The sequence below is a fragment of the Mytilus trossulus genome, chromosome 9 (genome assembly GCF_036588685.1).
Source record: "Mytilus trossulus isolate FHL-02 chromosome 9, PNRI_Mtr1.1.1.hap1, whole genome shotgun sequence".
In the NCBI taxonomy this organism is placed as follows: Eukaryota; Metazoa; Mollusca; class Bivalvia; order Mytilida; family Mytilidae; genus Mytilus; species Mytilus trossulus.
In genome coordinates this window covers 60,751,343-60,766,083 of record NC_086381.1, presented here as the reverse complement: position 1 = coordinate 60,766,083, position 14,741 = coordinate 60,751,343, and the positions used below count along the sequence as shown (strand labels likewise).

The 14,741-nt window shown below is 32.1% G+C and overlaps 1 protein-coding gene across 1 annotated transcript; it reads left to right on the top strand.

Moving 5' to 3' along the window:
• Positions 1–636: 636 nt before the first annotated feature.
• Positions 637–10,182, top strand: LOC134684815 (uncharacterized). The gene is made up of 3 exons (XM_063544124.1): positions 637–892; positions 2,780–9,669; positions 9,955–10,182. The coding sequence occupies exons 1-3, from the start codon at positions 637–639 to the stop codon at positions 10,180–10,182; spliced, it is 7,374 nt and encodes a 2,457-aa protein (XP_063400194.1).
• The last annotated feature ends 4,559 nt before the right edge of the window (positions 10,183–14,741 follow it).

Sequence of the window (14,741 nt, the reverse complement as noted above, 5' to 3'; positions counted from 1 at the left end):
TATCATAAAAGCTGAAATCGTTCAGTGCTTTTCATTGGGAATATATTTATACTCAGTCTTTGTTGCAATACTAAAGAGGAATCCGCTTGTATTACGCTTCCCTTTCACTTCCGTCACCTGTAAACTTTTAGAATTTACTAGTTCATATCGTATATTACTATTTTGTTAGCAGCCTAGTAATGCAGTATCTGATGTGAATACCTAATCTAAGTCATATTTGAAATTTTAGAATTGCACAAGCATTGTTGTCGTCGGGTTTTATTGAAATAATTTTTAAGATTGTTATAATTGAATATATTGATATGACTTATTCTAAATCATAATCATACTGATGATGAATATCTGCTATCCGAAATATTTATAGACAATTACATTTACGTTTTATTTTTCTAATATTAGTGTTGTTTTGTACACGCTCAGGGGTTTAATATATGAAAGTGTTCATTAAACAGATATTTTCTTTATACTTAGAAAATATTCTTGTTGTTGTCATTTTCGAATGACTTCACTATTACACTCTGCATCAATATTTCATGCAGTGTCTTTGATGTCAATATGAAATATTTAATAAAAGAAAATACATTTTAGGCTATCATAAGACTTGGTGGAGAGAAATACAAGCCATGGTGTGAAAACATGAAAGTAAATCAAACTTTGAAACAGGAAAATGAAGAAGAAACACGAACATTTGATGAAATCCTTCAAAGTACAACCACTGAAATTCGAAGATTGAAAAGAAAAAATGAGAACTTTCATCATGAAGTGGAGCAAGTAAAAGAACATCAGAAAAAGCAGAAAGAAAAACTCGCTTTTGTAAAACAGTCACACACATCTCTGAAGGATAATGTTGATAAGATAAAGAAAGATGTTGCAAGTTTGAGTGTGTTTGCAAGTAGGTTTTTTCAACATGTTATATTGAAATATTGGATTTACATAAATCATTCCAGTGCACATACATGACATATCTATTGTCTCTTGTGATATTTTCTAAAAACGTTTTTCTTAGTCATATCATGACAATCTTGTGTAGATTGTGACAAGTGTTGTATTGATGTTTTATCGCATGACTATTTGTTTCATGGAACATGCCCACTATACAAAACAGGACATTACACAGCGGTAATAACAAGCGTCAATAGAGATGTAGAATTGTAAAAACTTCCAAATAAAACGTGTAGGATGTGTGGTATCAATTTGAATATACATGTGATATGGTTTAATCTAGATTGGTGTGAATGATTTTGTGTGGAGTACATGATAGACTTTACCCGAAATGTCAATTTGTAAATAAACCAAATAACGATATCCATATTAATCAATATGTATTTTTTTCAATTCGAGAGAAACCCGTTAGTGATATAGGGCTTCGTTATTTAATATCTCGATAATTATTTATTATTGACTTATTACATTAATAGTTCTTTCAAGAACTTCTTCGCAATTTTGACCAGATTACCCTTAAATTACCAGTCAAAACATTTAATAGTTTCCCTTGAATTGTATATTAAACAAATATTCAAACTCAAATTAAAACAAATGAAATGGTTTTACATTAATAGTTTTCATGCATTATCTTTTCAGTCGTCATCGTGACTAGGTATTGAATTTAAGCTATCTGTATAGTAACACTAAAACAATTCAAATTATATAAAAGAGACTCATCAATTCAACCTAATTATTTTGCATTGCATTCAAGTCTTTATTAATAAAAAAATATCAGTTGAGGCAGTTGAATTGTGCATTATAAACATGAGATTTTTTTTTATTAACTAAATCTATTTATTACATAAGCAAATAACGTGTTTTTTTTAACATGGTGAAATATATTCTATTTCTTATAAAAAAAACAAAGAAACCATTAGAAAATAAGACGTCTCTGAATCTTAGAATTATCAATATCTTTGATAAAATATACATTTAAACTTACAGTATGCTAAAATTGTATTAGATCTTACTAGTTATAACAAAAGTCTTAAAGATGATCAATTCATTTAAAATAAATTATTTAAAAACAAAAACATTAGTAGTTAAAATGTATAAATGACCAAGAGAATTTATCGTCAACATTTCAATAGCTTATATTTCAAAAACAAGAACAATGGTAGAAGTCATCCATCCACTGTAGAAATAAACGCTTCAACACATTATGTTCGAATCATGCACGTTGATTTATTTCAACTGATCAACATACATAATTGCTGAAGACCAAACTTTCTTATTGATCAAATACAAGTACACCCTGTTATCGAAACTATCAAACAATAATCTCTGGTAGTATGTAACTTTCGTGTAAAAATAAAATAACGAAAACACCGAACTCCAAGAAAAATTCCCAACGTAAAGTCATTTACAAAATGGCAAAATCAAAATCTCACACACATGTAACGAATGTACAACTGTCATGTTCCCGACTTGGTACAGAAATTATCAGAAATATACCTTTCTTGATAATATTGCAAAAGTTATTAACAATTTAATGCATTTATCATACTGTAGGTGTTGGCATTGTCTTTGTACCAATGAATGTAGAACCAATTATTATAAACGGAGGAATATATGGTTAAATGTATGAAAGGGGTGTCTCTTAACGAAACAGGCAGGTTTACATGATAATTATTATAACGTTACAATTGTAATCACACTGCTGGTAAAATATAGCTATGGGTCATCTTGTTAATATTTTCAATACATGTGTAAATAGCGAATACGTTTTATTTTTGAGAAAAGCGTTATCATAAGTTACAAGTCAACATATTATTAATTTATATTTTTTTTTTAGTAGATTCCCATCAACTTCAGATTGACAGATGGAAGAAAGACAACAAGAGATTTAAGGAGATAAAGGTAGTTAACGATATTGTTGCAGGAATTAAAAAGGACTTAAACTGCATAACAATAACTGGAATTCCCGGCATTGGAAAGACGGCAACTTTGCATCATATTGCTCTTCTAATTAGTAAAGAAAACAATTACACCATTGTACCGTGCTTAAATCCAAATGATATAATGCAATACTATAAAAAGGATTCATTTCAGGTTTTTGTCTTGGATGATATATGTGGAAGGTTCTCTTTAAATGTAAGCAAAGTTGATACGTTGTTAGAGGGTGAAGAATGCATAAAAGATATCATGAAAGAAGGGAAATCAAAAGTAATGTCTACCTGTCGATTACAGATTTTGCAGGAGATAGAACTCAAACAACTGGACTTCATCATTGGTAAACAATTTGACATGTCAAAAGAATACCAACTTACTGTACAGGAAAAAATTCAGATTGCTCATGAGTACTTAGCTAATGAAGTTATTGCATGTATTGAACAAAATATAAGTACATATTCATGTTTTCCATTGAAGTGCAAACTGTTTGAAGAAAGACAACAAGATAATCCAAAACAGTTTTTCCAGAATCACTTTGATGTGTATGCAGAGGAATTAAACAAGCTAGAAAAGCTACCTGATAAATCAAAGTATTGTGCAATTTTTTTGTCTGTAGTGTTTGATGGTTGTATCGACACTACAGTATTAATTCAAGAAGCTTCTGATGATTTAGTTTCTCATACAGACACTCGGATCAAACGGATCTTGGCAAAGTTTAGAGTTGATGATGTAAGTAAAATTGTGATGAAATTGGAATCACTGTTAAATGTTTACTTGAAAAAGGTGGACAACAAATTTCTTGTTATACATGACACAATGCTTGACTTTCTTTGTACCTACTTTGGACAAAAGAATCAAAAAGAACTTATTCAGTTTGCAGATATCAAAGTTTTACAAGAGCGCACAATCTTTAAATCTTTAAGCCAATTGAACTTAATTGAGACTGATGATTTTACAGTTGTCATAGCAGAAGAGAATATGGTTCTTTACTTAAATCGCCTTATAAATGAAATCAAAAATGGAAAAATAGAGGCAGTGTTTTATAACAGGCAAATGCAATCTAAAGAGTTTAGAAAACAGATGATCCAGGCTATGACCAAAAGAGACGAATCTTTTCTTCGACAACTTATAGTTACAAAGGGCCATATGTTACGTGAAATGCATGGTAGCATAATGCATACCCCTCTGTCATTGGCATCCTACCTTGGATATGATGATCTTGTAATGTTTATGCTCAAACTTATTGACAAGCAAGATGAAGAATTATTCAATGCAATTCAAACAACATGTTTTGCTGGTCATGCAAATCTCCTTAAATTTTTTATTGAAAAGGAAGGTAAAATGGAATTCATAGACAAAGAATCGAATTATTTCAAATTACTTGAAATTGCTTGCAAAAAAGGTCATACAAATATAGTAGAGACGCTCTTGCAAGAAGGATGCAATGTAAATGCTACTAATTCTGATGGGAAGACTTTTTTAATGTTTGCATGTTACTATGAACACCCCGAGATCATCAATGTTCTAATTAGCTATGGAGTTGACATAAATAAACGTGATAAAGATGGAGAATCTGCTATTATGATAGCTTGCAACAAGGAAAGTCTCCTTATTGTAGAAAATCTTCTCAAGTCAGGTGCAAATGTAAATTTATGTGATAAGTCAGATACAACACCTCTAATGGCTTCTTGCCAGATAGAAAATGTTCACCTTGTAGAATTATTGTTAAAAGCAGGTGCAGATGTCAATAAGAAAGGGCGAAATGCTTCTTCTATTTTCGGAGGATTTATGAACATGTTTGTTGATTCTTTGACTGATTTTGAAAATGTTAAGATATCTGACAAGGATGGCTGGACAGCACTTCATATAGCGACAATGCATGGAAACAAAAGAATAATTGAAGTTCTAATCAACTATGGTGCTAAAGTGGACTTGGTCAATGAATTCGGCTTAAGTCCTGTGATGATAGCTAGCATGTCGGAAAATATCGACATTGCAACATTATTGATTAACAAAAATGCTGATATTAACATACAAGATAAATTAGGTAGAACTTGTCTAATGACCGCTTGTGATACACAAAACTTTGACATGGCAAAATTGTTTTTAAGCAAAAAGGCATTAAAAGAGAAAAGGGATATTCTAGCGAGAACTGCGTTACAAATTGCATGTACTCATGGAAATGTTTCCTTAGTTCAAGAATTAGTAAAAGCAGGTGCATGCATAAACACTCAGGATGTTGTTGGTCACACCTGCATAAGCATATCAGCTATCAATGGAAATGATAAAATTTTACAAATACTTATAGAAGGTGGAGGAAATATACATAAAGCTGACCAAAAAGGTTGGACACCATTGAAAAAGGCCTGCCATTTTGGAAACGATTCTGTAGTAACACTCTTACTGAAGCATGGTGCATTAGTTGATCAGGCTGATAATGAAGGCTGGACACCCCTAATGTCAGCATGCAAGATAGGTCATGTGAGTATTGCAGAAAATTTAATCAGAAATTCTGCTAAAGTTGACCATAAAAGTACCGATGACTATACACCTCTGATGATTGCAAGTAAGACAAATCAGGTTAAAATAATGAATATGCTTATTGCATCAGGTGCCTGCGTTGACCATCAAGATGGCAAAGGTGTTACAGCTCTTGGCCTTGCAAGTCTTGTAGGAAACACAGATGCAATAAAATGTCTTTTGTCGAAAGGAGCAGATGTAAATAAAAAGGATTTAAAAGGCTTCAGTCCTCTAAAAATAGCCAGCAGTTCTGGGCATGTAAATTCGGTCAAAATTTTAATAAAGGGGGGTGCTGATGTTGATATTATAGACAACCAAGGATGGACACCTTTGAAATCTGCCTCTAGACATGGTCATTTAGCAGTAGCAACCATCTTAATAGATAACAAAGCCAACATCAATATGCATGATGAAGAAGGATGGACACCTCTAAAAATTTCATCATTGAGAGGACATACAACTATTGTTAATCTTTTACTTAACAAAGATGCCAACATAGAACAAGCTGACAGTGCAGGATGGACGCCTTTGATGTCAGCTTGCCAAGGAGGGCACAGGGATATTGTTATGAAGCTTATTGAGAAAGGTGCAAATATCAATCATTCTTCTTCTGATGGGCACACTCCTGTTATTGTAGCTTGTAAAAATGCAAATACTGATATCTTGCAGATTCTCATTTCAAATGGAGCTAATATTCAGACAGCCGATAACAAAGGACTAACTCCGCTAAGAATTGCATGTGACCAAATTCAGTCGAGCAAGGTCAAATTGTTGATAGAGTCTGGTGCTGATGTTGATCGTGTAGATGTAAACAATATAAGCCCCCTAAATGCAGCATGTGAACATGGAGAGTACAGTATTGTTAAATCTCTTGTAGATGCTAAAGCAAACATCAATCTTGCTGATAAGGAGGGTTGTACCCCTCTCCTGAGGGCATGCGAATTTGGTCAGTTGAAAATTGTTCAGTTTTTAGTTAAGATTGGTTCTAGTGTACAACATGCTAATGATAGTGGGTGGACGCCTCTTTTAGTAGCAGTCAGAGAAAAACATGATGGAATAAAAAACTTTTTAGAGTCTCAGGGTGCAATTTTTGGAAAGGAGGATTTGCTTGTTGCTTGTGAAAAAGGACATATTCATATTGTAAAATTATTGATTGAAAAAGATTTTGACATAAATGCTACTGGGTCAGCGGGATTGTGTCCATTGATGTCAGCATTGAATAATCAGCATTTTGATGTTGCCGATTATCTGTTACAGTTAAAAGCAGACGTTAAACCAAATGACAAAAGTTGGAGTTTACTGATAGAAAAGCTTCATATCGATGGTTCAACGCTACTAACAAAGGCTTGTGCAACTGGATATAAGCAAATAGTTCAATTGATTATGCAACACACAAAAGATATTAGGCGATCAGATCAAAATGGATGGGCTCCCCTAACCATTGCTTGTTATGGTGGACATCAGGCTATTATGGAACTTTTGATAGAAAATGGACTCCAACCCAACGAAGCTGACGGCAATAAGCAGACACCATTTTTAGTTGCACTGGATAGAAATCATGTCCATATCATAGAGTATTTGATTTCAATAGGACTTGACGTGAAAATACTCAACGACGTTGATGACACAGGATGTACACCACTAATGAATACATGCCGCAGGAATCAACTTACAATGCTAGACATTTTGATATCAGGAGGCGCTGATGTTAATAAAGTTGGAGTAAGCAATAAATCTGCTTTAGAAATAGCAGGTGAGGAGGAACACTGGCAATGTGTAGATTTGCTTTTGAAGAAAGGGACAAACTTCAATGGCTATGAAAGAATCTTCAATGACTTAAAAGACAAGTTAGAGATTTTGCAGATAACGTGCAAAAATGGTTTGAAAGACTTACTTCTTGTTCTCTTAAAAGAAATTGACAAAGATATTTTACTGAAAAATGGAGATTCCCTTCTGACGCATGCATGTAAACATGGACAGATGGATATTGTACAGTTGCTCTGTAGTGAAGGTGCAAATATAGACAAGCAAGATGATCACTTTAACACACCACTTGAATTAGCCTGTGATGGTGGATATATCAAAATGATTGAATATTTGATTCATAGAGGTGCCCGTGTTGATATCCCAAGTAACAAGGGACCTACTCCATTGATAACTGCTTGCTTAACTGGACAACTTTTAACTGTGAAAGCATTGATGGGTACAGGTGCCAACAAATACAAGATAGAGATAAATGAGTCATTAATTAGTTCTGCTTGTTCAGGAAGACAGTATGAAGTGATAGATTTTCTTATTGAATCAGGTATAGATATCAAACCCGTCGAACATTACTTTAGAGACTTGATTGCTCAGCATTGTGCAGACGGTTTAGATCTATTGTCTATATCATGTAAAAAGGGACTCAAATCTTTCACAAACTATCTGATTTCAAATAAACAATATGCGAATAAAGTAAAGAATGATAGTTTAAAATATATAATGTTTGCATGTGACTGTGGTCATGAATCGATTGTCTCTTTGTTTATTTCAAGAGGTTTAGATTTTAACCAAGTAGACGAAAAGGGAATGACCCCTTTGCAACTAGCTTGTAAAATTGGACATGCAAACATTGTTGAGAGTATTATTCGGATGAAAGTAGACATAAATAAAGCTAATTTAAAGGGTCATACTCCTCTCCATATTGCATGCATCGTTGGAAACGAACATGTTGTATCATCCCTTATAGCAGCAAAGGCAACAATAAACTCAAAAGACAAACAGGGTGTTACTCCAATTAAGTTGGCATGTGCATTTGGACATAAACGAATTGTTGAAATACTTGTAAGAAATGGGGCAGATTTAAGTATTTGTGATCTTGAAAAATGGTCGCCATTGATGACTTCCTGTCAAAAAGGATACACACAAATTGCCGAATTCCTTATTCAAAAAGGGGCCTGTGTAAACAGTTCAACACAAGATGGCACGACAGCTTTAATAATAGCATGCAACGAAGGTAACACCAACATAGCTGAGATTTTAATCAACAATGGAGCAACTGTAGATTTACCATCTGAGAAAGGATGGACACCCCTTAAAGTGGCATGTAAGCATGAACGTGCGTCTATTGTAGCTTTACTCTTGAAAAAAGGAGCAAATGTTAACATATGTGACAAGGAATCTTGGTCACCGTTAATGTCAGTTTGCCAAACTGATAACTTGCATATTTTACAACTTCTTTTAGACCACAAAATTGATGTAAATAAAACAACCAAAGATGGCCAAACACCTCTTAGAATAGCTTGTGAAGCCGGACAGCTAAACATTGCAAGGACTTTAATTGAAAATGGGGCAGATATCATGAAATCCGATAAAAACAAATTAACCCCGTTACATGTAGCATGTGCTCCAAGTCTCGACAAGATGATTAACGAACTTAATGAAGCAACTTCAACTCTTCTAACAGGTTCAAAACCTGTCGCCAAAAAAACACCGGATATGAATCTTCGTGTCGCGGAAATGCTTATTAAATGTGGGGCAAGTACTAATCAGGCAACAACAGAAGGGGTAACGCCATTACTACTTGCCTGTATGGGTGGCGATTTGGAAATCATAGGCATGCTTATAGATAAAGGAGCAAATGTAAATACAGCAGATAAGAAAGGAATGACAGCCTTGAGTATCGCTTCCAAAGAATCAAATGGTGATGCTGTGAAATTATTGCTTGACAATGGAGCTTTGCCAGATACAGAAGACACTGATGGAGACTCGCCACTTCATTATGCTTTAATGCAACAACAAATACCGGAGAATCAGCTACTAACGCAGATAACATCTGCCCTGTTCCTCAAGGACAACTGCTTGGACATAATTGAACAGTTACTTGAGAAGGGAGCTGACATAAATTATTCCAATAAAATGGGATATACTCCAATGATGGTAGCATGTATGTATGGCAATTTAAAAGGAGTTAAAGTATTGACTGAAAATGGGGCTGACATTTCCAAAAGGGATAAAATTGGAAGGACTGTACTATTTTTTGCCTGTGTAAACGATAATTCAAATATTTTGCAGTACTTGGTTGAAAAGGGCACAAAAGTCAACGATGTTGATAAATTCGGAATTTCACCCCTGAAATATTTGTGTGATAAAATCGAAGAACTTGATAATACATTTGAGCACTCACTTTCCAAATTGCTTCAACCAAGCATAACAGTAAATGATCCGTTGAACAATGAGTTTGAAGAAGAACTAAAAAACAAAATATTGCTCCTAGTTGAAAATGGGGCTGATGTAAATAAAGCTGATGTCGAGGGTTGGACACCTTTGATATCGGCATGTAACCAAAAACAACATAAAATTGTTAAAATACTTTTGAAAAAAAATGCTGATGTAGATCATGCAGAAAAGAATGGAATAACTTCCTTAATTATTGCTTGTATTCATGGAAGTGATGATATAGTCAGTGCGCTTATTGAAAAGGCAAATGTCAACAAATGTTGTAAGAAAGGATATGTTCCGCTGCATCATGCTTGTCTAAATGAACATGAATCTATTGTGAAAATGCTTCTACAAAAGAATGCAAATGTAAATCCTTTCAACAAAGTTGGATGGACTCCATTAATGTTTGCATGCAAGTCAGGTCATCGAGGTATTGTTAAACTTCTACTTGAGCATGGAGCTAATCCAACTTGGTATAGTAATGATAGATGGTATCCTCTTAAATTGGCTAAAAATGGAAATTTTAAAAGCATAGAAAGTTTACTAAATGAATATGGAGCCTATATGAACGAGGACGATGACTGAGTTTGGTTAACTTTCTTTTATAATGACCTGATCAGAACTATTTCGTTTCTCCGATTCCAAGAATCTGCTCTATAAACAACATGCATTTAGAGATAAATAATTGTATTTGATTCTCTCGTTCTCAAATGACAACTTACGAATTGATTGTTCTCATAAATACATGTTTAACAAAAGTATTTGAATCATTTTTAAAATTAAGTATATTTAAGGGAATGGTATATCTGCAACACCTACATAAGAGGGTGCCAGATTAAACAGTTGAAAAATTTTATGAATAGATAGAAAGTGTACGCTTCAAAAAATCATATTTTAGGTTTTTCACTGACCTATATGTTTTCAGATCAATTTATTAACTATAAGTATATATACAACATGTATCAGTGCTTGGTTCGATAAGATTTTATGCTGTTACCAATAAATGTATTACAAAATGTGAGATAAATGAATAATATTGAAATACAGCACATTTAGTGCATTTATCTAGTCAAGTGATATGTATATGATGTATATTAAGGTGTATGATTTTGTACATAAACAATTATATATAAATAATCACAATCATATTATGTAAACTAAGCTTGATCACAAGACCAAATATATATTGAAAACTTATGAAAAGTTTACCCTTTTGTATTTTCATTTATTCATTATCTTATGCTATCTTGAGTGAGATGTAAAAGCAAATAGTATAGCAAAAAGCTTATTTTGCAGCAAAAGATGATGCGTTTCTTTCAAACTGAAAGATTTTGTATTATGATCTTTATCACTCATGGAAAAATGAATATTGCTATTGTTGTGTTTTTATTTGAACGATCATTTATTTTATGTTGTTTTATCCTTATTTTTTTATTATTGGAAAGGGTGTATTAATTCGAGAATCAACGACAAGAGGATAGGAATCTGTTTTGTCAAATATTACAAAAATTTTAAGGTGCTTACTGTAATTTTTAAGATATAGCCTATTGTTTGTATTTCTTAATTTTCGGCATCGAAATGTAAACAAGTAAAACTGGGTGTTTTTCAATTTGTAAATATATCTCGCTATATTTCAGCTGTGGAATTTTTATTTATTACGTATTCGTAAGATCATGTATTTAATATCATTTCCCAATAATAATAAAACAAACAATGATAAAAGTACATGAAGAACATTAGAGACAATCAAAAGTAGAGCAAAAAGAGAAGAATGGGACTTTCATATCAAAATAGAATAAAATGAAACGATGTGTATATAACATACTACAGGCATAATGTAATGATAACACAAGATTATATCGATTGTATATATATCATATATTTTCTGAATCATTTTTTTTTCTTAGCGTATGGAATGATATATGCACTTAATGCTTTCCTGTTGAAAGAGGTAAATTAACTCAAGGCAATTTAAAGAGGTTATAATGATTTGATATTAGAATGCATTTGTTCCAGACCGTATGAGTATTTGGACCGTACGCGTACGGTCTGATTAATATTAAGAATTTGATCAAGTGTATTAGATACAAATGTATATAACAGATCAACATACTACGTAATTCATATCTCAAATTAATATAAAACAATCAATAGTAATTGAAATAATAACTTAATATTTAAACTATTTATTTCAAAATCACGCTTATTTGATCTGTTACATTTGTTATCTCCTGTGTTTAGCATGTCAGTAATTTATAAATTGCAGCCCAGTATGCTCATTGAAATTGAAGTTATCGGAGGTAAATATAATGTGGGAGAACAATTGTTTTAGAATATTTAGGAACATTACCTAAAAAGCATATGCAAAGGAACATGCATAAACAAAACATGGTAATGTAAAAAATAATGACGTTCCTGATTGAAGCAAGTGTCACCTCGGGCCAGAGTAACAAAATAGAATTCACACAAGTCCAATCAAACAAATATTTAATTTCAATTGTTTTCGCTTATTCACTTCATCATCTAATCGTAATAATAACAATTTGTATAACTAAAAATAAAGATTTTGATAAATTTTGTTTGAATTTAACCCATATAATCCCAAAGCGTGTATGGTCGGCTGGACCGTACGAGTATACGTATACGGTCCAGACCGTACGCGTACGGTCCAAATACTCATATGGTCTGGAACACATTCATTTCTTACTGTCAACAGTATGAAATTTCGACAGTAGAAAAATAATATGTAAAGTTCATTAGTACTCTTGATCAATAACGATTACTGCAGCTAATCCAATTTTCCTTTCATATTTGTTATATAACAAGCAATCATTATACATTATATATTTTTTTCATTTTAATTGCATATTTGTACATAATATTATTCATTTTTGATTGACACTTTTGCTATTTTTTTTACATTTTTTTTAAAATAATTTTTTTATTGAAAAGTTGTGATTAAATTTTTTAGTAGTCCAGACCACTTTCGACAAAATGATTCATTTCATCCTGCATTTTTTTGTCTTTTTTAAGAATTGAATTCTTCTTTTTGTAACTTCATTGGGTTGTCAAAGCGTTGACCGAAGTACATTTTGTATGAATTTTGTGGAAGCGCTTCATTCTAAAAATGTGCGCACGGTCAACGCTTTTACAACCCTATGAAATTACAAAAAGAAGCATTTAATACTTATAATTACATTTTTAGCCAATATCATGAAAACACGATTTTTTTTTTCAAGTCTTTATTTAATTTACCTGTGCACTTTATTGTGGGACCTCGTGTCATCATTTTTTTTTACAAAAAGAAGCACGCAATTCTTAAATATACAACCAAACAGATAGCGCTATGAACATGAACAGCAGAGTTTCTACGACGCCAATCATCGAGCTCAAAACTAGAATGTTTGCATGTGTAACACAAAAACAACCATGACAATTTCAGCATGTGAATGTCTAGTTCAGTTCAAAATTCTAAAGCGTAGGACAACTCGTACACTTTCGTTTCAAATCGGACAATGTTTTGTTATTCACTTTTATTGTAGAAATTATATGTTATTAATGTTAGAATAGATAATTATTTACTTTGAGCGATGTATTATTGTTGACCTTTGGAGATTTTTTCCTGCGAACCCGTCTTCAATTGAATGTGTGATTTTAATATTACTGAATTGCCCAGGAAAAAAATGGGAGTTTTTATGTATTTCAAAGCTCAAACAATATGCAGAATTAATTGCAGGATAAAGAGTCAGACAATTACTGCTTAACTGTCTTTTATCATCAGTTGTTTTAGTACTCGGCTCAAAACAGGAGAAATTGCCTCGCTTAAGCTCGCATTAAACCTGTTTCTCAGCCTCGTACAAATACAGCTGATATTTAAAGTCACTAAACAGTTATTGTCTATTTATACGACCGTGGTATTCTTTGTAAAGCTGATTTATCTTTAAACTTTTGAAACACTTCTTATCTAAAATAAATTCCTTAAAGGATTTAAACAGACTGATTCACTTATTTCTACAAGGGACCTGTAAAATTGATCGACATATTATAGTTAATACATAATTAGTTCAACTATTTTTCCGAAAACACTGCATTTGACATGCAGTTCAGAAAGCGTCTGGTGGTAATGGTCACTTTAAATAGAAACAGGACGATATGAGAATGAAGTTGAAGATGAAAACATGTACATGTACATGTATTTATTGTATGTCCTTTATAATATGCAGACTTGCGACATATATTGTATAGTAAAGCAGTAAAACATAATGATCAATTTTATAACTTGTCTATTGACGAAAATAAAATTAAGAATGGAAATGAGGAATGTGTCAAAGAGACAACAACCCGACCATAGAAAAGACAACAGCAGAAGGTCACCAACAGGTCTTCAATGCAGCGAGAAATTCCCGCATAAAGTTTATATTTTTATTCAGAAATGAAGAACTGTGTCAGGTAGTTGCCTGCTAATATATTTTAGGTAAAAGATTTTTTTTTTTATTTGTATATAGCTGATGATGTATTTTAAATCTTATATATATATATATTTTTCGATTATGTAAAATACTGTATATATATATATATAGTATCTCGTAATTCTTAACAAAATGGCGCTTGATTATGTTTTAGTATAGATCTAAACTAATAATATTTCACTGTTAGTTTTAATATACTTTATGTTTTATGTATGTTTTCCAATATTTAATGTTATACGCAATGTTTTATAATTATGTATGTTGGAATTTCTGTTCTTAATGACATAAGCACGTGTATTATTTTCCAATCATTAGTTTTGCTTTATTATACAGTATATTAGTGTATCGTAAATATAAGTGTTAGATCCAGGATTCTCAAAGGTGGTGGATCGTAAATTTATTAAAAAACAGATGTTTTTAATTTTTGAAGCCTATTTGTCACTATCACATGCAGTTTCCATTGTCTAATGTCACTACAATATAGAAAACTAGTACTTACTGTTACATCGTAGCACGTATTATATATACAATCATATATTGATTTTGTTATGTATTTTTTGTAATCTTTTCCTGTGTGACTACATGTCTAGGTTTTAACTTTTTATCAATCTTTCTAGATTTAGAATTTAAAAAGTTAATAAGAAATTGTTTCATCGTTTTTCCCCAAAGACAATG

What these genes read in the sequence shown, in the direction of transcription:
- LOC134684815 (XM_063544124.1), top strand. Translation starts at nt 637, where the DNA reads ATGAAAGTAAATCAAACTTTGAAACAGGAAAATGAAGAAGAAACACGA. An exon ending in AAGTTTGAGTGTGTTTGCAA is followed by an intron (nt 893 to 2,779) that starts GTAGGTTTTTTC and finishes TTTTTTTTTTAG; the next exon opens with TAGATTCCCATCAACTTCAG. An exon ending in TAGTTGAAAATGGGGCTGAT is followed by an intron (nt 9,670 to 9,954) that starts GTAAATAAAGCT and finishes CTTCTACAAAAG; the next exon opens with AATGCAAATGTAAATCCTTT.